The 23,653-nt window shown below is 40.9% G+C and overlaps 1 protein-coding gene across 1 annotated transcript in view; it reads right to left on the bottom strand.

Annotated features, from left to right (window-relative positions):
* Nucleotides 1-5,577: 5,577 nt before the first annotated feature.
* CHAT (choline O-acetyltransferase) overlaps nt 5,578-23,653 on the bottom strand; it is a 38,207-nt gene continuing 20,131 nt past the window's right edge. The window contains exons 8-15 of the mRNA XM_063163937.1: nt 23,260-23,429; nt 20,866-20,966; nt 20,542-20,670; nt 19,197-19,319; nt 17,604-17,745; nt 14,427-14,489; nt 11,322-11,459; nt 5,578-9,677 (exon numbers count right to left, since the gene is read on the bottom strand). Coding sequence (XP_063020007.1) covers nt 9,408-9,677; nt 11,322-11,459; nt 14,427-14,489; nt 17,604-17,745; nt 19,197-19,319; nt 20,542-20,670; nt 20,866-20,966; nt 23,260-23,429 — 1,136 coding nt within the window. The 3' untranslated portion in view covers nt 5,578-9,407. The remainder of the gene's footprint in view (nt 9,678-11,321; nt 11,460-14,426; nt 14,490-17,603; nt 17,746-19,196; nt 19,320-20,541; nt 20,671-20,865; nt 20,967-23,259; nt 23,430-23,653) is intronic.

The raw sequence follows: 23,653 nt of genomic DNA, 5'->3' as shown, positions 1-23,653 counted from the left end.
GTCTGGCTGGAAGTTGCTGTAGAGAAGACTTGGAGGCTAAATTCAGTTTTGAATGGCCATGATTATCCACAGGGCAAATAATCTCCTTATAAATAAGGAAAAAAGTGAGGGGAAAAAAGTGGATATTTCATTATAAAAAAATTACATGCCTTTGTCCACGTGGCTGCTGTAGTGCCTTTCAATATCCAGCTGCCTGCTAGTGCTGTGGCAACTAACTGCACTATTGTCTGGGGGCAGGTACCAGGCTGAAAGGGCTACTGCAAATTTGTGTTTATTTCTTCCTTCTGTGACAAAAACACAGTAATGGGGCCTGAGATCTCTATGTGGAGCGATGAGATCTCTTTTAGGTGCAGCTGATTTTTTGCCTTACTCTTACAATTTGGTCATAATATTACTCTAAAGCAAAGTCAGAGCACCTGTTCTCAACCCATGCTTGTCTTGAAAGTTTGCTGTTTCAAACCTGCAGCTTTGTGTTCCTCAAAGCTTGTTTGTATTTACTCCAGTTAAACATGTTGATTTATTAAGGTCTATATCTCCCTACAAAACTGCTGTTATTCTGACTTGGAGGTATGTCAGAAATGTCCTCAGAGTGATGTTAAAGAGGGCACCAAATACAGCAAAATTAACCCACCCAACAAACAAAATAACAAACCAACAAATCTACCCCAAGACTAGTCACATTAGTGAGCTCATCTGCTTGCTGTGTTTCCAGTGATGTTCATAGCTTTCCATGCTCAAGAGATCTGGGGAGTTTATTCTGCTATTTTTGGGAGTAAATCCTGCCCAGAACTACCATTATTTCAACTATTTTAGTCTAATTAATTTGCATTTACCTAAGAGGCCAATAAACAATTTACTGCCAGAGCAGAAAGTCATTTGTTGGTGTCCCAGTGATAAATGTGGTAGGTGTGTTTGAGAAAGCCCTGCCTCTGCTGAGAGCTGCACTGGAGCTGCTTTGTGGGCAGGACAATCTGCTCAGTAGTGGCAGGGAGGCTCGGGGTGACAGCAAGGTGTGACAATCTGCTCAGTAGTGGCAGGGAGGCTCGAGGTGACAGCAAGGTGTGAACAAACTCCCTCTGCCCAGGGCAGGTGAGCAAACCCAGTTTGCTGTGTTGTGAATGCTTCCTGCAAAAAGTGCCCCTGGCCAGCTGTGCCAAACTTCGCTGTACTGATCTTCTCAATCCAGCTCAGTCTGGATGTTCCCACTTTCTAATCTTGTATCAGAGTGGTAGAAAGCAAAAATGTTTCAGTCTTCTAAAGGAACAATACAATTCCTGCTTTGCTCAGCTTTAACTATGAGTATTTTTTCTTTTCTATTCCAATTTTCCAAGAATATTGGTTTGGTGCCTCTGTCACCTGGAGGGAAGGGGACTGAACCTGGACATAGTGATAGTGTTATTTTGACACACTGTAGTGCTGGAGCAGTGTTACTGTAAATGTGGTTTGCTATCTCCCTGCAGATTCCAGCTGGTAGAAGATACTCAGTGACAGGTTTGCTTTGGGTTTTGGTTTTGTGCTGGGCAGCCTGCTCTCCTGCAGCCCTGCTGGAAACTGCAGCTTTGGGCTCAGCAAATCCTTGTGTTTCTTGGCTCAATGCCCCTTGTTGGGATGCAAAGATTGACCACTTCCTTCTTTCATAATTAATCATGGGCCAAACTGAGTATTCCTCAGGGCACCAGCATTCTGGCATATGATTATTTTCACACTGCTGAACTTATCTAAATGTAAATTGTTTTTAAAATAAAATTGAAGTTGAATGTTTGTTGACAAATAAGGAGCAAAAAAGAAGCTTCATACTCTAGTTACTTCTGAGGTACATGGAATATCAGCTGTGATAATACCCAGTCAGTTTTAATCCTGTCCTTATGGATATGCCAACTTCTTTCTCTCTCCTTTTGGGCTCCCTAGTGATGCACAAATGTTCTCTGAGATATTTGTGGCCAAGAGAAGAACTGAACTCAACCAGTATAACTGTAAAAAGAAGTATTAGCAGCTATTAATGACTTTGAAAGTATCTTTGACATAAGAAACTGTATAAAGTTGAAAGAATTAATGATATCCAGAGTTTCAGTCTTCTTTTGATTTAATTCAAAGTGTGAAAATGCCATACAAGTCAATTGAATTTGCAATATTCAGGGTTGTAACATACAACTGTTTCTGGAAAAGGTGTTCTATTCTTATTTGTTTGACATGGGGGTGTAACAAGATTATCCCCTTCATTAAGAGACCTAGAACTGTGAAGAACCAATCTTTGTGATGCAGGTAAACTGCCTGACAGAAACCCAAGATGAAAGGGGAATTGTCCCTGTAAATTGTTAAGCATTTAACACTGCTTTTCTGGCTTCTTCACAAAGTGGATCTATCTTGCCATCACCTCCTAAAGGAGAAAACTACAACTCACAAAATATATGCAAGTAAATGTATTTACCTTTTACATTTCTACTTCTTACCCCAACACATATAGCCCTTTGTGTTCTCCCTCACAGTACTTGGACCCAGTTTGCCTCTGCTGTGGTTAATTCTGTAATCTGAGATGGACTCAACTCAAGCAAAAAATAAAAATTCCTACTTTGAAAGCAGAGGGAAGCCCTAATACCTCTGTGGACCAAAACCTAGCAGGTTTTCTTGTGGCTGTGGGCTGGGGCATGTGGGATGGCCCCAGACAGAGCTCTCCCAAGCATGGCCTTAACTCCCAAGCCATTCTCTCTTCCTGACTGTGCCTTTCAAACTGCCTTGAATATAAAGCAGTACAGAGCTTAAAAGTTCCTTGATAGAACCTGGACTGTTTATGCCTTAGCAAGTGCTCATTTCAAAATGCAGGTGCTTTTGGAGAAACTGCAAATAATAAAATTCAGGAGTTACCAAAATCCAGGTCATAAATGTTGCAATGAAATACAATATCCCTGTCAACCACCAGACCTACAGCATTCCAGTTTGTTAGCACTTCCAGAATAAGGTGATTCCATCTGCCTTCAGGCCAACTGGAAAAGGGCAAAGAAGCAGTGGCCAGTACTGTATTTGCTTGGTTCCCAGTGAATTTTGAGTATATCTAAGTTCTAGCACTTATGAGGATGAGAAAAACTGATTGTTAATGTAGTTAAGTGCTGTACAGAACTCCCCACAAAGCCTATCAGCTTTAATCTCCATCTTCACTATTATTACATTAATGGATCTCCTTTGAATGAAGCCTCCACCCTCTGTCATTTCTAGGTCTAGGGGTAAAAGGCAAGAAATTAATTTTGTACTTGTATTTGCTATTAAGTGGCAGAGCAGCTGTAAGAAACAAAATGCATTTATTTGTAAGTACCACAGAATAAGACTAAATTGAAAGAATTCTCCAGCTAGCATTAAGATGGTGTTATAGAACAGCTGGAACATTAAGTGAACAACCTTGATAACCCAATTGTTCATTGACGCATAATTCACCTTTCTTCTACTGAAAGAGTAATTTCTCAGGATATTAAACACTTGAGATTTTTGTGAAGCTGAGAATCAAATCAGAATGGACAAAATAATCTCTTGATCTGCATATTTTTTTAGTTGAATTAGGTGCTTTTCAGATCTATTATGGTACATTGTATAATGTTAAATTAATCAGAACTGGGGAAGTAAGAACACAGAAATGCCCAGTACTTGCCTGGGCACTCCCCAGATTTGAATTTAATTCATCACTTTCTATTGAGTTGTTTTACAAGGCAGAAGCAAATTCCTGTACAGTCAAACATTCAGGCTCTCATCTTGCCAGGTTTCTATCAGCTCTGTTAAGGCTGTACTGACACCTCAGTTATTCTGGCAGGTGGAGGTGTTTTCTCTGTCCTAGTCCACTGTAGCTGTGTGACCTGCAAGGGTCAGCATTTCTCAAGCATTTAACCTAACTGCATCCACCTGTGAGGGCAGTTTGCAGTGTGTAAATTCAGCTTACTGAAAGAGTGCTCATAAAGTATCATGCTTTCAGCTTCTGCTGCTGTTTTGCCATTCTCATCAGACAGCTCTCACTGCTTTCTAGGAAGCTTTGATGGTAATCTCAGACAATTAATTCACACTTATAAAATGGGTGAGAGAGATGACATCTCTATACTGTGGGCTCTAAATTAAAAGCCCACCTGATTAGTTTTCCCAGGTTAGGGCCATGACAGGTACATTGCAATGATCTACCAACCCCAGTGAGAAAAACTGGAATGAGTTGCTAGTATCTCACTCATTGCATTGACTAATGCTTTTTGTAAATTTTCAGTGTCAAGCAAATAGGGATTTGTCTGATACTTAGTTTATTATTTTCTATTTTTTTGGGGTACTTCTATGTTATCTAAAGCCTTTAAATTCACAAAACTGTACTTATTGGAATATTTGAGATCACATGCATGCAATTTGATTTGTCCTGAAACCTTAGATGGATTTTGCTCGGCAGAAATGGTTATTATTTCAGCTGGAGAGCATTGGAGCAGAGGAAAAGTGTTGCTCATTCCCTCATAAACAGGAAATAGACTACACCAGTCCTTAATGAGATGAATGAGAAAAAAATAGCTACAATGCTTCTCTGTGTGCTATCCATCACTGCAACTTTAGGTATGGGTAATGAAGTTCTGCAGCACCTGCAAACTCTGTAAAGCCCCAGGCACCGCTCTTGTGTCAGAGCTGCCGTGGAGCCATTTCCAGCCCTGCAGCGGTGCCCCGAGCCGCACAGCTGGCTCGGTCCCTCTCCTGTGCATGTGGGAGATCGATCGGAGCAGCTCTGCTCCAAACCGTGGCACCCGAGCCTGGGGGTACCTGCTGTACCTGCCTTGTGCTGGCTGCTGAAATAACAGCTGGGCTGTGAGCAGCAAATGTAACTACTCCCAAGTACTTCACTTTACAACTACATTTGGGCTTAAATGTTTTCATCATTGGTTTATGTGTTTATTTCAGTCTGTGTTTTAATGAGGTTTGTGTAACTGGAAAATATATGCACGCTGTAATGCAAGCTTATTCTAGCAAACACAAAAGATGGAGGTGTTTGTGCTTTCTGAGGCGTGTTTGAGCAGCAGCCCTTTCCCCGTCTCACACGTGGCACAGCTGCTGGAGCCCCGGCCAGCCTTGCAACACCGAGAGCCTCCGGTACGGTGCGGCCGCGGGGAATCTGAGCAGGGACCCGGGGGAACGGCCTGAAGCTGCCCCGAGGAGCCTGAAACTGGGTATCAGGAAAAGGTTCCTCAGCCAGAGGGTGGCTGGGCGCTAGAACAATCTCCCCAGAGCAGCGCTCATGGCAGCAGCCTGGCAGAGCTGAGGAAGCGTTTGGACAACGCTCTCGGGCACATGTCATTCGTAAATTGTTGGGAGGTAATTTGTAAAACGCTGGGAGGGCTGGGGGTGTCCCGTGCAGGGCCAGGAGCCGCTGCTCCGTGTGAGTCCCTCCCGACATTGATCCCGCGCCGCCTCCGCGGGCAGGGCCGGCCCGGACCGGGCGGAGATCCCGGGGTCCCCGCGGCCCCGCCGGGCGGGACGGGACGGGGAGCCGCGGGCGGCGCGGTCCCGGCTCCGGCTCCCTCCCCCTGAGGCTTCGTGGGGCCGCGGCTGAAGGCACAAAAAGGCGACAAGGTCTTTCCTCTGATAGCTTTTATTTGGGGTGCGGAGCTCCGTCCGCGAACGAGGTGACTGCGCGTTACCAGCGTACACTTCAGGGCGTACATATAGACAGATAAATATATTTCAGTAGAGACAAAACATAACAGGAACAACATGTGCTATAAATACACATTTACATTTGTCATAAATATATACTTTTTTATAAAAATAAAAGTATCACTAAAATATTTCTCTATCTTCTGCAACTCACGCTGTGTTGTCACAGCCGTGTCCTGCCAAATTACCCGTGGCACAGGGGCTCTGGCAGCACTCCTGTCAAAGGAGCGAGGTAGGGCTCTTACACCCTTGAAACACCCAAATCGAACGTCTTTTACTTTTGATCACTGTGAACACGGAATTTCATTAAAAATTTTGCTTTTTAATTTCTGCACCCCAGCACTACATGTACATTGGTGTACACCCACGGGGAGAGTGAAACAATTACCTTCTGAAAGTTCTCTTGCGGGGGGTTGTGTACCCCGGGTCCTTCCAAGAGGCTTATTCAATCATAGTCACTTGTTACATTAATGTAATTACACCTAGTTTGTCAATCAAAATTTTCTCTCTTTTTATGCTGAACAACCCATTCCACAGTATTGTGGTTAGAAACATGTTAGAAATATGTTTGGTTTCCATAAGTGCATAAAGGTGTGTATTTTTAAACTTCATAAAACAACTTCATCTGCATAACATAAATAATTTTAAATCAGAACTTAAGAAAACCTATTTCCTGAAATCCTTGATAAATACAGCATGAGATCACACCACACGGGTGTAGAGAATTGTCTTAACTGAGAAGCAGTACAGTCCCTTGTGAAGCTCCTGCTGTCAGAGAAGTTTGTAATGCCTGTGAATTTTTATCCATCTGTAATTTAGCCAGAACTCTCCAATTAAAACAGACCTAAAGCTTCCTGCGCCGAGTCAGGTACCTTGCAGATAGTGCTTTTAGCACAGGTAGTGGCAAAGGTAGACCATGTACACACAAAATTTCTCTGCAGGGACTGAGGCCATCAAAGCTGCTCCTTTCAGATATTCAGGCTGAACACTAAAACCAGATCAGTAAGGTGCAAGTACAGAATGGTTAGCCAAATAAATAGGAAGTATGATCACTGGTCCTCAAGTAAAAATATATTGTCAGTATTTTCCATCAGCAGTAGCTTCCAGAGCTGGAGAATGCAAAACACCTGTTACAGCAGCTGTAGACAACTAAGGGGCTCTTACTGATAAATTGGTATAAAGTATCAGGTGTGGGTGTAGAAGCTTCCTGAGTTCTCAGTGGCTGTGTTGAGCACAGTGTCTGACCTACTGTTAAGATTCCAGACAAAAAAGTAAAATGAGAAACAGGCAATATTTGCAAGTAACTATCTGTACTTATGTAGCTAGGATTACAAAATAAAGTATATATTTAATTTTAAGAAAATTAATAAATTATCAAATAACTATTCACAGTATTTTTATACACTTAAAATATGACTACAATTTTAAACAAATAATTCAGCAAAGAATATGTAGTGCTACATTTATGTTAGAAATGCAGAATGCTTTTGTAGTGAAATGATACAATGAAAAATTACTGGGAATCTTCTCAAGAAATTTTCATAATTATAGTATAGGAACAATTTAAAGCTTTATTTTGAGCCATATATTCTTTAAGCAAAATTTTGGTCTCAACAATAGTTTTCTTGCGTTTTGTTTATGCACTTTTAGATCTTACATTTTTAAGGTGCACTTTAAATCTATGTACTTTTAAATTAGATTAGATGTTTGGAAGAAGCTCTTTACTGTGAGAGCAGTGAGGCACTGGAGCAGATTGCCCAGAGAAGTTGTGGATGGCCCATCCCTGGAAGTTTTCAAGGCCAGGTTGGATGGGGCTTGGAGCAACTTGGTCTGGTGGAAAGTGTCCCTGCCCATGGCAGGGAAGTGGGAACAAGATGATCTTCAAGATCCCTTCCAACCTAAACCATTCTATGATAACTTTGGGGCAGTTTTTATGCTATATATTATTTATGTAATCTAAAACCAGATTTCATCTTTGATTTCAGCAACAGCTCACAGAGTAATAAAACATACATGTTTTTCAGTGAAATATAATAACTTTAAAAGAATTAGCCTAGCTCTTAGTGTCTGCAAATCATCACAGTTGATTTACTTCAACATAGCTACTTCTAATTGATTATCAGGCCCACTGTGCTTTCATATATGGGGTTGGGGGTATCCTTTATCCAGCAGACTGCTTAAGTGCATGTATGCACCTCCAAAGAGGCAGTAAAATAATCATGGACATATAGAATCTCCTGAAATTGTGTCTAGAGCTCTTAAACAGAAACATATCTGCATCTCTAGGTTATTGCAATAAATCCATTCTGCTTTTAGGCTTCAGAGTGCTTAAACATGTGATTGTTTGGTCTACAAAGGAAGAGAGAGCATCACTCTCCACAGGCAAGGAAGCAATCCCTGGGCAGGCCTCAGAGTGTGTTCCAGCTTGTGCAGCATGGGATCTGTGCTGCAATTTGGAATTCAGTGTCTTCAGTGAGTGAGCAAGTTGTGTTCTAACAATGATACTGAACACCTCTAACAAAGGCAGCATATTTGACCTCACAAGAAAGTAACTGCAAATAACAGTCCCTGGAAGGATTTATAGGGAATGTAAAAGATAATTAGAAAATCCTCAGGATAACATTCACATAAAATGGGAGTTACCAGACACTATATATTACCACTTTCCTGGTTGAATTTACTGACTATTGCAGAATATGATACCCTACATCTTCTATTAAAAATATAAAATCTAAATCCCCCCAAGTGGGATGATGCAAAGCTGATATGAGTACCAGTACTGGTATTTATAACTCTAAGATGAAGACTTCCTTATATTGCAAATTTATCTCTTCATTCTAATTATTGCTCTTTGATTTTTTGTGGTTGTATTCACCCTCCTGCCAGTCACAGTGACTAAATTAATTCCAATGCAAACAGAAAAGCTCTTAAGTAGGTTTGAATAGTACTTATGTTTTGTGCTTTGCCACTCTGTCAGGCTGGATTTTGCTCACTGAAAGAAAGAAATAATTAAGTCAATTCATTAGGGACAAAATTCTCCCAGTCCTCATGTCTCCAATATGCTGCTTTCAGAACAGGACTGTGCTTGAGACCAGTGCAAACCAGAATAAAAGCTAAATTATTTCTGCAGCATTTTCAAATTGGGGAAAATATGCAAACACTTGTGTTATGTTCCTAAACTCTGTGGAAATGCACAGGGGCCACTCTTTAAAAAATAATCAGTTTTTCTTATATAGTAAATAGACTGGTGGTATTAAATACTCTTCATGCAAAAGTTCAGGATATAATGGCATCAGCCTATTATTTACAGTGTTACTCTCAAAATTCCCAATAGAGGAAACTTCTTTTTTTCTTTACATGCAAATCTTGTAGTAGATGTGAATATTTTAGAACTACTTGCAGGGGATATTAATTGGTGTTCCTTAGTATTTAATTTATGTCATATGCATATAACTGACTCAATTTTTTAGGTGATAAAATGGCACAGATTAATTATGGTTAGAAATGGTAGTACAACACATACTTTTATGACTTCCTCCTTCATTTCGGTCAGTGAGACCAAATCTTTTTTGCTGACTCGTAAGCAGGAAATGGTAGGTTTAGTACACAGAGCTGTAAATGTTGGCAACAATGAGAAACAAATGACACTTTGGTTCTACACTATTATGTTACTAGTATTATCTTGCCTTTGAACAGCTATGTTGTGTTTGTTCCTGGAGTGGAATCAGGAGAGCAATTCCCACAGCCTGTTAACGCTGGTGGTCACTCTGCAGCTGGGTGGCTGCATCTTGTTTAGCAGGTGGCTTTGCTGGAGTAGAACTGCATTTGGTGCACAGATCTCTCATTGCTAGGAGACTTTCTTCCACAGCTTTTGCAAACATGCCTGAGGAGGTTTCCTTACATTCTTTAAAGCTTGAGATGCAGAATAATAAATGCTCTGGCTGAGGGTTATAACATGCCCCATATCCATTGGGCACCACAGGCCCATAGCAGCAGAACATTTCCATAGTAGTAGGAACCTGGTTGCAGGGAAAAGGGAAAGAGTCATCACTGATTAATCAGGGCACCTAAAATCAGCTGCTTAGGAATTAGGAAAAAGAGAAAAAAATGCTACAAATTCTGGTAATGTGGTGAATCCAGCCTTGTGGAGTATCACTGTCTTCAGAAGTCCAGACCTGGAGATGATTTACCTTGGAAGGCAAAAGCTGATCTCAGTGTAAATCTTGTTGCTGTTTCTTTGCTATGGTTTAAAAACTGCTGTATTTTGAAGTGGCTATAATGCATTTCTTTGCTGAATTTATATAGGTATTTGAAAGTTAGAAGATTTGTTAGTGATAGGAATTTTATGTAATCCTTGTACATAAAATGGATATGTAAAACTTCTTCAAGGTTTTTAATTTTTTAAGATTATGTTAAATTTGTAATGTGAAGACTGCATTAAATTAGAGAAATTAGCATTGTCCATTTCCAATGATAGTTTATAATTTTGATGCTGTATAAAATACTTTAATGCAACTAGGCATTCTATTACACCCCAGTTTAATCATGGCATAATATGGCAGTGAAACACTTTCTTCTGCAGAAAATAAAAGGTGCTAGAAATCTATATGTTTCAGACTTTGTGTTCATGGGCCTTCTCAAACAACATTTGCCTTTTTAATGGTGCAGAACAGGCCATTAGTCCTGCTAATAGAGCCATAGAATTGTCAGATGGATTTGCTGTGCAACAGCCGAAGGCCATAAAGCCATTCAGAAGCACTCTTTGCTCATGGATAGTTTCTTGGAGAATTTATGTAGTAGCATGTTGGTTACATTCACTCATGTCTGAAAGCCTACAAACATTATGACAAGATCAAATTACTTATTAAGGTTTTATGCTGTAGCATGATATTGTAAGTCTCTTTTGTTGCATAGTCCCAATCTGTTGCAGTTGGGTTAATGTTTCAGTTAATGAATTCCTACATAGAATTCTTTTTTCATTAGGACTACATAGATTTCTTTTTTCATTGCTACTACATGCAAAGAAACATTTAATTTTTAGGCTACATGATGTAAAGTTGCTTCCTTATTCAGAACATTAAGTGTAGGAAGTATTGACTCTTAGAGTACCTTTGTATGTGCATGTAACTGTAAATCTGTAAATGTCTGTATGTCTTTGGTTGCATGTCTGTGTGGGTTGCTGTCCTACAGAAGGCTCTCAAAGATCTTACACAAAGCAACTTTTAAGAGCAAAATTTCCTTGTGGCTCTTGGCTTTCTGTTTCTCAGAGTGGCAGCCCTTGTGGTTTGTGACTATATTGTCACTGGAGTAAAGATTGCTCACTGGAGCTGTTATCTTAGGGCAAGGAGGAAAAGAAGGGGAATGGGAGGATATGTAGTTTGGAAACTGAGCCCTCATGTGAATTTTACTAGTTTGTGTGCATTTCCAGAATTTCTGCAAAGGACTTTGGAATGTTGCCTTTGAAGTGATAACTGTGGTCAGTATTTACTGTGCTGATGAACCAAAACAGGATTGAACATATGGAGGAATTTGTGGACTTCTTGATGATACTGCTTTTGTTTAATTGCCTTTTTTACATTATTTTCATTGTGAGCAACAAGGTCTGGCAGAACACAATTTAATTATGCTTTGCTTGGCAAGACCAGTGAACAGAAGACACTCACCTGGCTGGTTGAGAGGATGAATCGATTGCTGGTCAGATAAGTCTCATCTGTAAATATCTCTGGCAGCTCCTTGAGGTGCTCCCGTGCCACCTCTCTGAGCCCTAGCAAGTGATTGTCTATTGCCATTCCAGTGACAGCCTGTGGTAAGACAACAGCATTTACCTGAGTTTGGAGGCATTAGGACTATTATTGCCTGGTGCTCTGGTCAGAGCTGATGAACTTGGTTTGAGTGATGTAAAGCCTGTAATGTTCAGATATTACTCTGACTATGTACTTTGCTGAAGACCAGTAACTAGGAATTCATATGGTGCTCTGAAGATTTACAAATTAGGAAGGAGACAGTCTTGATGTGTTTTATGTGCTGATGTTATCTGTGTGTCCATTGTCTCTCAGAGCTGAATATCATGGGCTGGGTTTCTAAAGATGCTGAGGGAAGCATATGGGACAGCAGAAATTTCTCAGCATGTTTTGGAATTTTCTGTGTCATTTGGGTTATGTTTCAATGTGGAGGGCTCCAAAACACCTCCAAACTGGAACAAGTCTTCCATCACCTAGCTGCCTGCATCTCCCTCTGGCAGTTAAAGCATGTGTTATTCCACAGAATGTAGATCCAAGGATCTGGTAGGTGTCTGCAACAGGCTGAACAGAATAACAGATAGATTTGCCAGTGACCTGTCACAGATCTATGAGCAAACCCCACTGCTTGGGAAAACTGGAGTTAGGGACTGTTAGAAGCAGTGGTGGCAACTCACAGGAGCTGCTGCTGAGCCTGCAGTGAGTCCCTGTCATCAGCTGCCTATGCTCAGGTCTCTGCTCTGTCAAATGCACTAGACTTAAGGCATTTATTAGCTTTAAGAGCTTTGCCCTACAGTAAATGTGATTGAAGATGGCTAATGGGGTAAAAATTCAGCACTGGGGGCTTGGCAGACAGGATAGTTACAGAGCTTTGTTTCTTTAGGAAAACAAATCAAAATTTGGTCCAACCAGGCAGGAATTGCCTCAGATAAATGTGTTCAAAATCCTTCAGTCCAGTTTTGTTCTTGCTGGTGAAAGCACTGATTTTGTGGACTGAGCTGTAGCTCTTCTGTGGCCCAGGCTGAAGTCATGTAGGAAGGGAATGCTGAACTAGGGACATTGTACTGCCCTGAGAGCAGAGCTGGCATCCCTGTGGCACAACCCTTGTAACAAGGGGAACAAACAGCCTGAGAGAAAGCTGGATTTAAAAAAGAGCATGAGCTTGGTTTTCCTCTTAAGGATTAAAAAATATGAAAGAAAAGAGCAAGTTTATTCTTCTCTCACGAGAAGAATAATTTTAAGCACTGCTAAGTGCCTGAAACAGGGGGCTGGGGGTGCATAGCCTGGTTTAGCTTATTAAGATCAAAGCACCCATTGGTAAAGGAGCTATTTGTTCATCAGCCCAGACAGAGGAAGGATGCTTGCAAAAAGGTAGCATACATCAGTGCTGTGCTTATGGTTTTTTTCCCATACAGGGAAACTGACTTGATAATCAAAGGAAATATTTTGCTATCACACAAGATTTATAAGGCTGTTAGCAATGACATTTTTGCAACATAGATCAATGTCATGTCTGAAGAGAGGCTGAGACAGGCTAACGAAATAAACTGTGAGTCAACGCATAGGAAAAAACTGGGCTAAATTGAATTTTAGAGCTCCACTTTTAAGATAGCAATGCTACTAGTAAGCCTTAACAAGGGGAAATAAAATCATTAAATTGCTTTTTGTTTTATGAAGTAGATTTTTTTTTTGTATTTTTTTTTAAGTAGCTATTACATTTCAGTCTGTTATGCACAATTTAGTCAGACCATCTAAGTCTTACTCAGAGTTTAAAGCACCAAAGATTACATTCTGGTATTCTGAGAAAGGAGGGGGACTTGGTAAGTACAAATACCTGGAGAGCTTTTTAAATTTAGAGATCAATTATTTTTCCAATGGAAGTTTTAATATTTTCCCATGAGCTACACCGGAGGCTGAATTTTATAACAGTTTCTGGATTTGAAATAACTTGGGAGAATTAATGTATGTTTTTCTTTTTTCCCTCTCTCTTTTTTGTTTTTGGGGGTGGGTTTTTTTTTTTTTTTTTTTTTTTTTGTTTGTTTGTTTGAGAGCTGTTGCACCGAAAATCCATTGGTTGTGACCCAGTAGACCTTCAGTGTGTGGTGCTCATTATGAGGTTACCCTAACCTCAGGGGAGGCAGCTGCCCTGAAGTAAGACTTGGCTTTGCTTTACAGAACATGTAAAGTCTCAGCTTCTGAGATGTAGGTTCTCAGCACAAGGCTTGAAACACAGAACTCTTTTTCTTCCCTGCTTCTTCTGTTTCACAGTCCAGCCTGAAAACAACACTTTGCCTCTTTAGTGCTCAGAATATACCTTTAAAACCACCTATGAAGGTGAATGATTTCTTGAATATTATGAACATTCAAAGAGTCATCAAAAATATGGGTTTGTAGGCAATGGTCTGAGTCAAAACCATGGGCAGCAAATTCACTTATCATAGCTGGTTATTAATATTTATTAATTTCATTAGTGGTATGACTAAGTTGTTTATAGAACAAGTCTGTGCTTTGTCTTGGCAGTGGGACGTAAAGCATTACCCAGATTGAATTGTCTCATTTTTAATCAACAGAAAATGAGTTGTATTTGATATTAAACTGATTTCTTCACTGGAGGGCATCTCTGCCTTTTATTAGACACTGCATTCAGGTCTTTAAATGAAAACTTAATATAATCACCCCCTCATTGTTAATGACCTTTATTAGAAATGGCAGTTTGGAATACCAGAATATATGTTCCAGAATACCAGTCCATCTGAGGATCAGGTTCCAGACAGAGACCTCTATCATCTAGTGAAGAGAAATGTAAGAAAATGCATAGATGGTTAGTATTAGGCTTAGTTTTTTTTAAGTTGAGGTTAGTTGAATATGGCTATTTGGGCCATTAGAAGTGTTCCTATGTGAGACATAGCAGATACTTTCCTGTTTGGAGATGCCTCAATTTTTCTAGTGTTTAAATAGCTAATGACCGTCTTCATACTTTTCTTGGAAAAGCTGACTAGTTCTTATTCAGACAGGCAGTGTTTTACTCACCAGAACAGAGTAATTAGTCTGAGCTGCAATTGCATCCTTAAATTTCTGCATCTTCTCAGAATCCTGTTGGGGTAATCAGAATATATGTATTATTGAATCAAATCTGAAAGAAACAGCATCTTCCATCAACTAACCAAGAGCCAAATAGCAAGCACCCCCAATGTCCTTTGCAGTTGGCTCAGATGTAACTACTTTGATAAATGAAAAGCCACAGGGATCAATGTCCTGATCAGCACCAGCGCCTGATGGTGCAAGGGAGAACAGGTTTCATGCTGGTGCATTGTTTGAAGTCAAGAAAAGGTTTGCAGTTCCTTTCGTGTATTCCTTCCATGGATTTTGGGGATGTAGGTTATTACCAAGAGAATCACTATATTTGAAGTAGGGAAACTAATTGCCTAGTGTAATTCAGTGTTTTCAAAACAGACAGGCAGTCTTCTCCAGAATGGTTTATCTAGACAATGTCAGTGATGTTAATTAAAGCCATTACTGATATTTTACTAGCCAGTCAAAAAATGACTCCCATGTGTGAAAGGGCATCTAGAACTTTCCAAGGCTGCATCCACAGATGCCTCACATTTCAGATAACAAGCTAGTAAATTTTAACCCCTGTCAAACGGCAGCCTTTTATATTAAGGGAATGATCTTCAGAAGTGTTGCCTTGCTGTACGTCAAGTCCAACACTGCAACTTTGGGAGACCCTGAAACAGGCAGAAATGAGTGGGTCTCCAGATAAACAGGGGACCTTCAGCTCCTGTGGACGATGAATGATCTTTTGAACAAAGAATTCATTTTAGTAGCAAGTCAAGGTCACCATCAGGGACCTTCAAAATACAAAGTCTGGTATTTTTTTACAAGGCTAGAGCTAGGCCTTAGTTCCCTTGTACAGATTAAATTACCAAATGCAGTCTTTAAATCTGATTAATTTACAGCTATTCAAGCAATCCCTAGTGTCAGTAGCTGCTGCTTTTATAGCAAGTGTCAAATGCATGAAATATTTCTCCTGCTGAAGAACCAATCTGACTCAATCTATCTTTGGTGACTGTTCAAGCTATCGTTTGAGGAAAATTTTTTGTTTGTATCAGAAGAAAAAAATGTTTTTTTAATTGGATTTGAATTAATGGCTATTAACAAACAATATTTTGGGGAGTTCAAGGCTACTTTCACCAGTTTGCACATCTCTTTGTGCAGAAAAAAGAATTAACCCCTCACATTCAGAGCAGTGCGTAGGTCTAAAGAAATCACCTTGGAATAGGGTTTTATTAAATTAATTTTCTAATGTTTCTGTGACACTAATATATGTGTAGTTTTGCATGGAAAGATAAAGATGTTCACATCAAAACAAAGATTTATTAATGTCTGTTGGAAAGAACAATCCCAGACCAATAAAAGTGTCCCTTGTATCTCTCGGTGGAGAAGAGGCCAGGAAAACTGTCACTGGCTTGGTTTGCTTTATGATTACAGGTTTTCCAGGGAAAATTAAACCATTTCCCCCCCATTCTGTATGGCCAAGGCATGCAGTAGAAAGATATGGGGGCTGAGACTGAGCTTCATCTAGACACACACGCCATTCTTCAGCTTGTAAAACAGGACAGTTTAGGGGGCTGGGAAAGGGGAGCATGAGCTCAGATTTGGGTGGGGAACAGGTGAGAAATGCTGAAGCTCCGGGAGAGCAGCAGGAGTCAGTAAGTGTTGGAAGAAGGCAGGAAGGAAGAGGTAGTTCCAAGGAGCTAGAAAGATCTATTGAAACAACATGGTAGGAGCATGCTGGCTCCTGCCAGCAGCGCAGTCAGTGTGCCACAGCGTGGGCTGGGACTGTGCTGAGTGCCCAGGTGGGGAGAGGAAAGTGCACAGGAAACAGGAACTTCTGATGAAATGTGATTGAGAACCATCTTGTCTGACAGGACACGGATAGGAAATAAAAACAACCTCTTCTTCATGTGGTAGTCACTATTATGTGTAACAGTATGGTCATAGTCTGCCATGAGCTAACCACCCCACAGAGAGAGTTACTGCAGGTTTTTTGAGTTGTTTTACCATGGAACTTACTTGATCTTTGTCCCTCAGGAGCTAAGTTCTGGGCATAATAACCTTAAGGAAATTGAAGAACCTTTGGATGAAGAGAGGACTTATCTGGGCAAATTTTCATAATCCTCTGGGATATTAGATCTCGCTTTATAATTTTTCATTAATTTACACCTTGTCTATAGCCCAGCAATGCTTCTAGCAATGTTATGCTAAATTCTAAAGAACAGCCATGTGGGCTGTTGCCAGTGGAATGGGCTTACTGTGAAAAATAAACTGTATTGTGGCAGCATTTTGCATCTGAACTGCCACCTGGAAATTCCCTGTACAGCAGCGCAGTGCAGTGGGTGGAAGTGGCACAGAGACATTGAGGGAGGCTCTCCAGGGATGGTGGGCAGGACAGTGCACAGGGCTGTTTGTGCAGCTCTGCTCCCAGCTGCACCTCTTTGCCTCCCCATCTACTCTGTACAGTGCTTCTGGTTTTTTTTGCTTCTGGCAAACAGATGGTGGTGGCCCAAAGAAAGGCAATTGAATTTTTTCTTTTTGCAGTATGGTATCAGGACAGTTTGGAGAGTTGTTTGATTAGCTTGATGAAGCTTTTCATCATTAAGGTTCAGCTCCCTTGACGATTCTGTAAGACTTAGTCTATTTGCTAGAAACATCTCTTTAAAACAAAAAAGATCAGCCAGAACATATCCACATATCCAGAAATGAAAACATGGGAATTACATCACATATTATAGGCTGTAGCAGAACTAACCACTGCAGGGAACCTGCCAGGAATTCCCCTGGTGTAGCAGTTTAATGATCCTGAGCTTTGCATGCTCAGCCTAGATGTCTCCAGGGAACTGAATTTGGATCTTATGATAGAACATTCATAAGAGAGTACTAAATCTAAAATCAGATATTATGTTTCTTATAATGTCACATTTAGGTACCTCTGAATCTTTTGGATGCTTAAATAAAAGAAAGGGAATTTTTATATTTAGCTTAATGGTTGGTCTGTACAAAAAGCAAAATCCTGTAATCTTTGCTACCCTGCCCTACGCCTTTATGTTCTCAGTTAAGAGTTAAAAAGTGAGAGACTGGGGACCATGAATGCATTATTTCCTTGGTGTTTTGGCAGAGAGGACAGAGGGAGCCAGCCCAACTTACCGCCACAGCTGCCTTGTCACCTGCCATTGCTTTGACAAAAGCCAATGCTTCCGAGGTAGCAGACCTGATATTCTCAACCCGGCCCTCGTCAAAGCGGCGCAGGGAAGCACTTTCATAGGTTGGGACAAGCCTCCTGTGGCACCTGGGACGGTGAAGGAAGAAAAAAAAAGAATGGTTATTTCCAAAGAGTCATAAAGACTAAGAGAAATATAGGCTTGGGCATTCTGTAATTACAGCCACACTTTTATTTCTTGCACGGTATTCATCTTAATGTTGTGATAGAATGCTGTAAGAAACTTTAAAAAGATGGATGCTCACTTGTCTCTAATATGAAGAGCTGCATACAGCTGTATATGTTTTAGTTATGCATTGCCAGTAAAAAATGACTTGTTGTGTAAAAACAAGGCTAGTAAACCAAAAATTTACTGAAAGATCTCAAGGAATGTTTTATTTGTACTGCATCATAAAATAATTGTGTAATTAATCATTTACTTATGGGCTTGAAATATGTTTTATTTAAAACAAGAGAAAATGCACCAAGTCCGTGGATCAAAAGAAGAAAACCAAAAGGGGAATAGGGTGGTTTTTGTGAGCTGGAATGAAAACTCTCAGAGCAATTAGAACAGATTATGAAGATTGTTATTTAATTTAGGTCCAGGTATACAGATACTACCTCTTGTTTCAGGAGACAGACTGTCTTTCAGTTGAAGCAGGTGGTCTCAGAACACAACTGTTCCCTAAGGTTTTTATGGCAAACAGGGGATTTATATCATGGCTGGCATCCAGATGAAAATCTTGGGCTATGTCATTGTTGAAGTTTTATTAATGGAATATGCAAAATGGATGTTCAGTAGATGTTAAAGGAGTACTTGAAATGTGTTAATCATTTCTGGTCTTGACCAGGTAAAGACCACTCTGGGATTTAACTTGATGTGATGAATTATTTGTGCAATAGGCTGTTCTGCAGGAAACCATGCAACCTATCTCTACCCTGGAGTTCTGGCAATGTAGAAAGGAGCTTTTAACTTTGATAAGATCATGGAATTTAGGGGATCTTATCAAATCTTGGGATGCTTGTGAAGAAGGAAACAGCAGTAGTTACTGTTCTGTGTAGGAACTAGAGTTCCTACCCCTGTGTGCTGTGCAGTAGGGGATGCTTTTCAGCCCGTGCCAGAGATGCATGTGTGGTTACTGCCATGGTTCCTCCCAAGCTACCCACAAGTTAAGGCAGTGGTGTTTCTGCCCCAGGGAGCTGGGCTCCCCAGCTGCTGCTGCTCCAGACATCCCTGCTATATTCCCTCACCACCTCAGTGCCAAGCACAGGGACAGCTGACAGGAAGTCTGGAAGGGAATGGCATGTGTGGGACACAGGTGGGGAAGGCAGAGGAAGAAGAGGGAAAGGGAGTGAAGAAAAGGAGTACTCTCTCCCAGAACCAGGTATCAGTTTCTATCCTTTCTGCCCTACAGTCATTAGGCAAGATCAGTCATTTTCATGCAGGAGGCATTTGTTTGAATGTTGAGGAAAAAATGGACCCTCTGTATAAAACCCCACTACCTTGCGTACCTCGTTCCTCTGAATTGAACTAACCTTACCTGTAGAATGCCAGCTGAAGTGCTACTTGAATGTAGGCATCTGGGCTAAACTTCTGTTTCTTAATGAATTCCTTTCCATAGTGCTCAAACTTGTAGGCTATAAAGTCCAGATTTTCCACTGCCCTGGAAAAAAAGCAAAAGGCAGTTACTGCTGGGATAGATGTAAAAATTGTTAAAGTTGGAAAAGAACTCTTAGGTCATCAACCATTAACCTACCCTACCTTGTTCGCCACTAAACCATATTCTGTCTCATTTCTGTATGCAAATAAAACCCAGAGACCTTTTCCTGCCAGTACCCTCTTTGAGGTGAGTGGTCTCCTGCTCTGCAGAGAGTCCTGGCCTTTGGTAACTTGTTCCTAGTCAGTAACTTTCATTCATACAGATTCTACACCAGGCTTGTTATCTGCAGCCATAACTGTAGCACTCAAGTCTGTTCATTTGAGTAGGGCATCTTTTTTTTAAAACAAACAAACAAACAAACAAACAAACAAAAAAACCAAAAATCCAGCAACATTATTGTTTCCATCCCTGAAGCCTAAGCAAGCGTCTCCTTTGTTCTTCACAAATTTCTGAGAGATTTACTGGTGTGAGAATTGGGTGCATTTAGGACCTCATGAAGGCCCTAAGCGCTTGCAAGATTCAATTTAGAGAGCTACTACCTTTATTTAAAAACACCAAGGAGTTATTCTGCATCCTGAATGTTCTCACTCGTATGTATCTTTCTAGACACTTTGAGATCTAATGTGACCACACTGGACATGCTTACAGCTGATCATGCAGGCAATGTGTTAATTCTCTACAAAGAGATCACAGGCCTGAATGTTGAGAAAAAATTCTTATTGCTGCCCCCACCTCCAAAGATCATGCAAATCTTTGACAGCCTGGAAACAGAGTCAGAAAAACTAGACTTTGTAGGAATAATATGAATGTAAACAAATTATGTTCCTAAATTCAAATTGTTTATTCAAACCAGTTGTATTCTACTGTCCTCTATATGTACCCCTATTGCCCTGGCTTCAGATTGAGTCAGCTCAAACCCATAAGACACAAAAACAGAGGACCTGCATTGTTTGCATCCTGTGCAAACATGGGCAAGCTGCTTTTCCAGTGGTTTTTAGAATCCCTAATATTTACATGGAGGGAAAACAATGGTAATGCAATTCCTGAATACAGACAAGTAGCTCCAGCCCATAAGGGTCCTATGCTGCCCAGAGATGCTAGGTGTGTGCAGCTTGGTAAGAAGAGGAGGAGCAGGAAGGCAGGAGGCCCCCAGGGAGGGAGCCCATGAATTGTGCTGGGTAGTTCCAAGCTTGCAGTCGTGGCTGAGAAAGATGAGGCATTCTACCTTTGGAGTTTTTCTGCTGCTGATGCCAAATGTGTCTGAATATCAGGGGAACACTTCCATCTCAGTCTCCGTGGAGCAGGAAGCTCGCTCACTGAATCAGCTCGGACTAATTTCTTGGAGCTTTCTTTCCTGTTGGTATGTGAGACAGAAATCATTGAGGTCACAGGAATAATCCATTTATTAAACACTGCTCTTTTAGCAGGTGAATTACTGCTCTTCAACTGTTTTATGTATCTTAGTGCCTCTGTGCAGCAGGGAAAATTTGCCACTGGCAGAGGCTTCCCAGGGGCTGGAATGGGTGTGGAATGTATGAAGGGAACTCACATGTGCCTGAGCAGGTATTCAGCACACTGCACCATGACGATGCCATCGAAAGGGGAGTGCTCGCACACGGTCCCGCAGAGCCCGTCTCTTCCTACCACAAACTAAACAAGGAGAAGGACAGGTGCAACATACACAGGGAACAAATCGTCTTCTGGGTAAGTTATCCATGGTGGAAACCTGACAAAGGTGTTATTGTTCCCCTGTAGTATTCTTATTGCTCATATCAGGAACTCCCTTGCCCTACAGATCAGTGGGTGACTTACAGATTTACTGCAGGAGACTTGCTTGTCCTGTGAAAGGTGTTGCACTGAATTCCTTTCATGCTGCTCTTTGGGACTGAATCCTGTGAGAATGTAAATGTTAGCAATTCCTAATGGAATCTGAAAATTTTATTTAGCATCTGCTTTATGGTACATAAAACCCATTAATGCAAAGACAGGCCAGGGTTCTCCTTCCACTTTTGAGGACAATAAAACATCTGTGTCTGGGAAATCATTAGGATCCCATTTTATTACAAAGCTCATCCCTATTTGATAGATTTCTCATAGCTTATTTTGAATATTTTATTTTTAGATGCTTTCTTCATTTCATTTCCCTCTTATTTGTCTGCATTCTTAATTTCATTATGTACACATGGCACTGCTGGTGACAACCTGCTGCACTCCAGTTCTGTGATACACCCTTGCAATTTGTAACTTCTGCATCTCATACAAAAGCAGATGTCTGGGCCAATACTGCAGCTTTCCTGTTCTTTTCCTGGGCTTTTCCCCACACTTCTTTTGAAGTGCATTTGGCTGGACTTCCCTCCCTTAGCTCTCTCTTGCCCATTTGAATCACATCCTGCCTCCCTGCTTTCCATGAGGTTTTCAGAGAGTGGGCGTGATGCAAAAAGCTCACCTGGACATTTTCTGAACTCTTACTGCAGAGGTGAGGAAGAATATGGAGAGAAAAGCCATTCTCACAGTAGAATTTGTTCTCCTACATAATCTGTGTTTGCATAAAAGGAAATGGGATCTTATTTCCATAAGAATTTCTCTTCACCTTTGAGCTACTTTGGCCTGAATACATCTGGACAGATAAGGCTCTCTCACACTCTATACAATTTTATTTTCTTTCTGCTGCCTTATGATAGAAGACAAAAAGAAAATGTTGTTTATTCTCATCTGCTTGAAATATCTGAACACTTGACCCTGCAAATAACAAGTCTCTAACTGTTCTAAAGACAAGTGGTTTGTTCTTCAAAAGAGTCTGCTAATAATGTCATTTGCAGTGGCATTAATCAAAAATGAGTACTGAAATGTATTTGGTCTTGGGGAAGTTGGTGTAAGTGAAATTCTTTATGGGAGAACAGATGGGAGATGGAAGAGAGAGCACAGTTGAGCTTATAGATTGAGATATTCTGGCCAGGTACAAATTGTAGGATAAGCAACCATAAATATGAAAAGAACTAGAGAAGTACAGCATATACAGCTATCAAGTTTTTGAAACTATGTGGTTTTGTAAGGCTGCCAAAGTAACACATACAGTAAGCTGATTGTGTAACTAGTGGGAAATTGTTGCTTAAGGATGTAACTGCTTTGGGGGTACAAAAATATATAAACTGATCTGTGAGAACAATAAAGCACCTTTGACTTCTTTCTGCCTTGACTTCTCACATCCCTCCTTCAAAGTCCCATCTCTCAGCTGTGGCAATTATTTTAGGGGTTTCTCTTTTCATGTTGCTGTTCTTAGATATGGCAAGAGCAAAAAGCATTATGCAAGCAATGTATCAGTCAGGGTTTTTTCAATTTTTCATAAGGTGTCAACATTGTTGACAGTTGGGAGATTAATACATCACTTCCCTCTGGGTCTACTGCAAAGTGTGGAAATAACAGTGCAGTGCTTTAAAATATGGCAATCAAAATCTGATGGGGAAAAAGGCTGGAGAAGTCAATACTTAAAGAAGGTCTCAACAAGGATGCCATTAAATGAGTAAACATTCTGTTAAGTGAGGATTTAAACACATGCCAAATTATAAGCAGTAGCATTTCTAGGATGCCAGGAAAATGCATAAGAAGGGGAAAAAAGAAAAATATTGTGCTTTTTTTTTTTTTCATTCTGGGATACTAGGCCAGCATTTTCATTCCATTTGACTCAGTGTAGAAAAATGCATTGTTTTTTTATATCCAATGTCTGCCTACTCATCCATCTGAGTATCTGTGTTATCTCAAGAGCAAAGGGCAGCTTTGGAAAAGGTGAAAGTGCTTGCCCTGCTTTGCAAGGGACAGCCTTGCTCACACCAAACTGGCCCAGGCAGATGCTGGCACCACCTTCCCCTCTTTCTCCCAGCTGACTCTGAGCGTCCCCACCATCATGCAGTGTGCAAGCAATGTCCCAGTGCTGGAAGGTTTTTACCTGCATGGGTTTGTCGTACCAGCGATTGGCCCCGTTTTTGTGGTAGCCCCCTCCATGCAGCATGTGAAGGGCCATGTTTGTGTTGCTGAGCTCCACCCCACTGGGGCTGTCCAGGCACACCAGGCAGATGCACCGTTCAATCATGTCTAGAGAGTCGCGGTTGGTGGAGTCTGGGGATAGAAGAGTGAAATGTTCACATCCTCTTACCTCTGAGTACAACATGGACTGGGGAACCCTCTGCCTTGGAGAGCACTGAAGATCTGACCCTGACACTGCAATGAGCTGCTGTCTGCAGAGCTTCTCTCAGCAGCAGATCATCTCAGTGCCAGGGAACATTGTACCAAGGCATTAATTCCTGTGTTAACTTTTATGACTCTGTGTATCTCTCACATGA

The sequence above is a fragment of the Melospiza melodia genome, chromosome 9, assembly GCF_035770615.1.
Source record: "Melospiza melodia melodia isolate bMelMel2 chromosome 9, bMelMel2.pri, whole genome shotgun sequence".
NCBI lineage: Eukaryota > Metazoa > Chordata > Aves > Passeriformes > Passerellidae > Melospiza > Melospiza melodia.
This window is presented reverse-complemented; position numbering and strand designations above follow the sequence as displayed.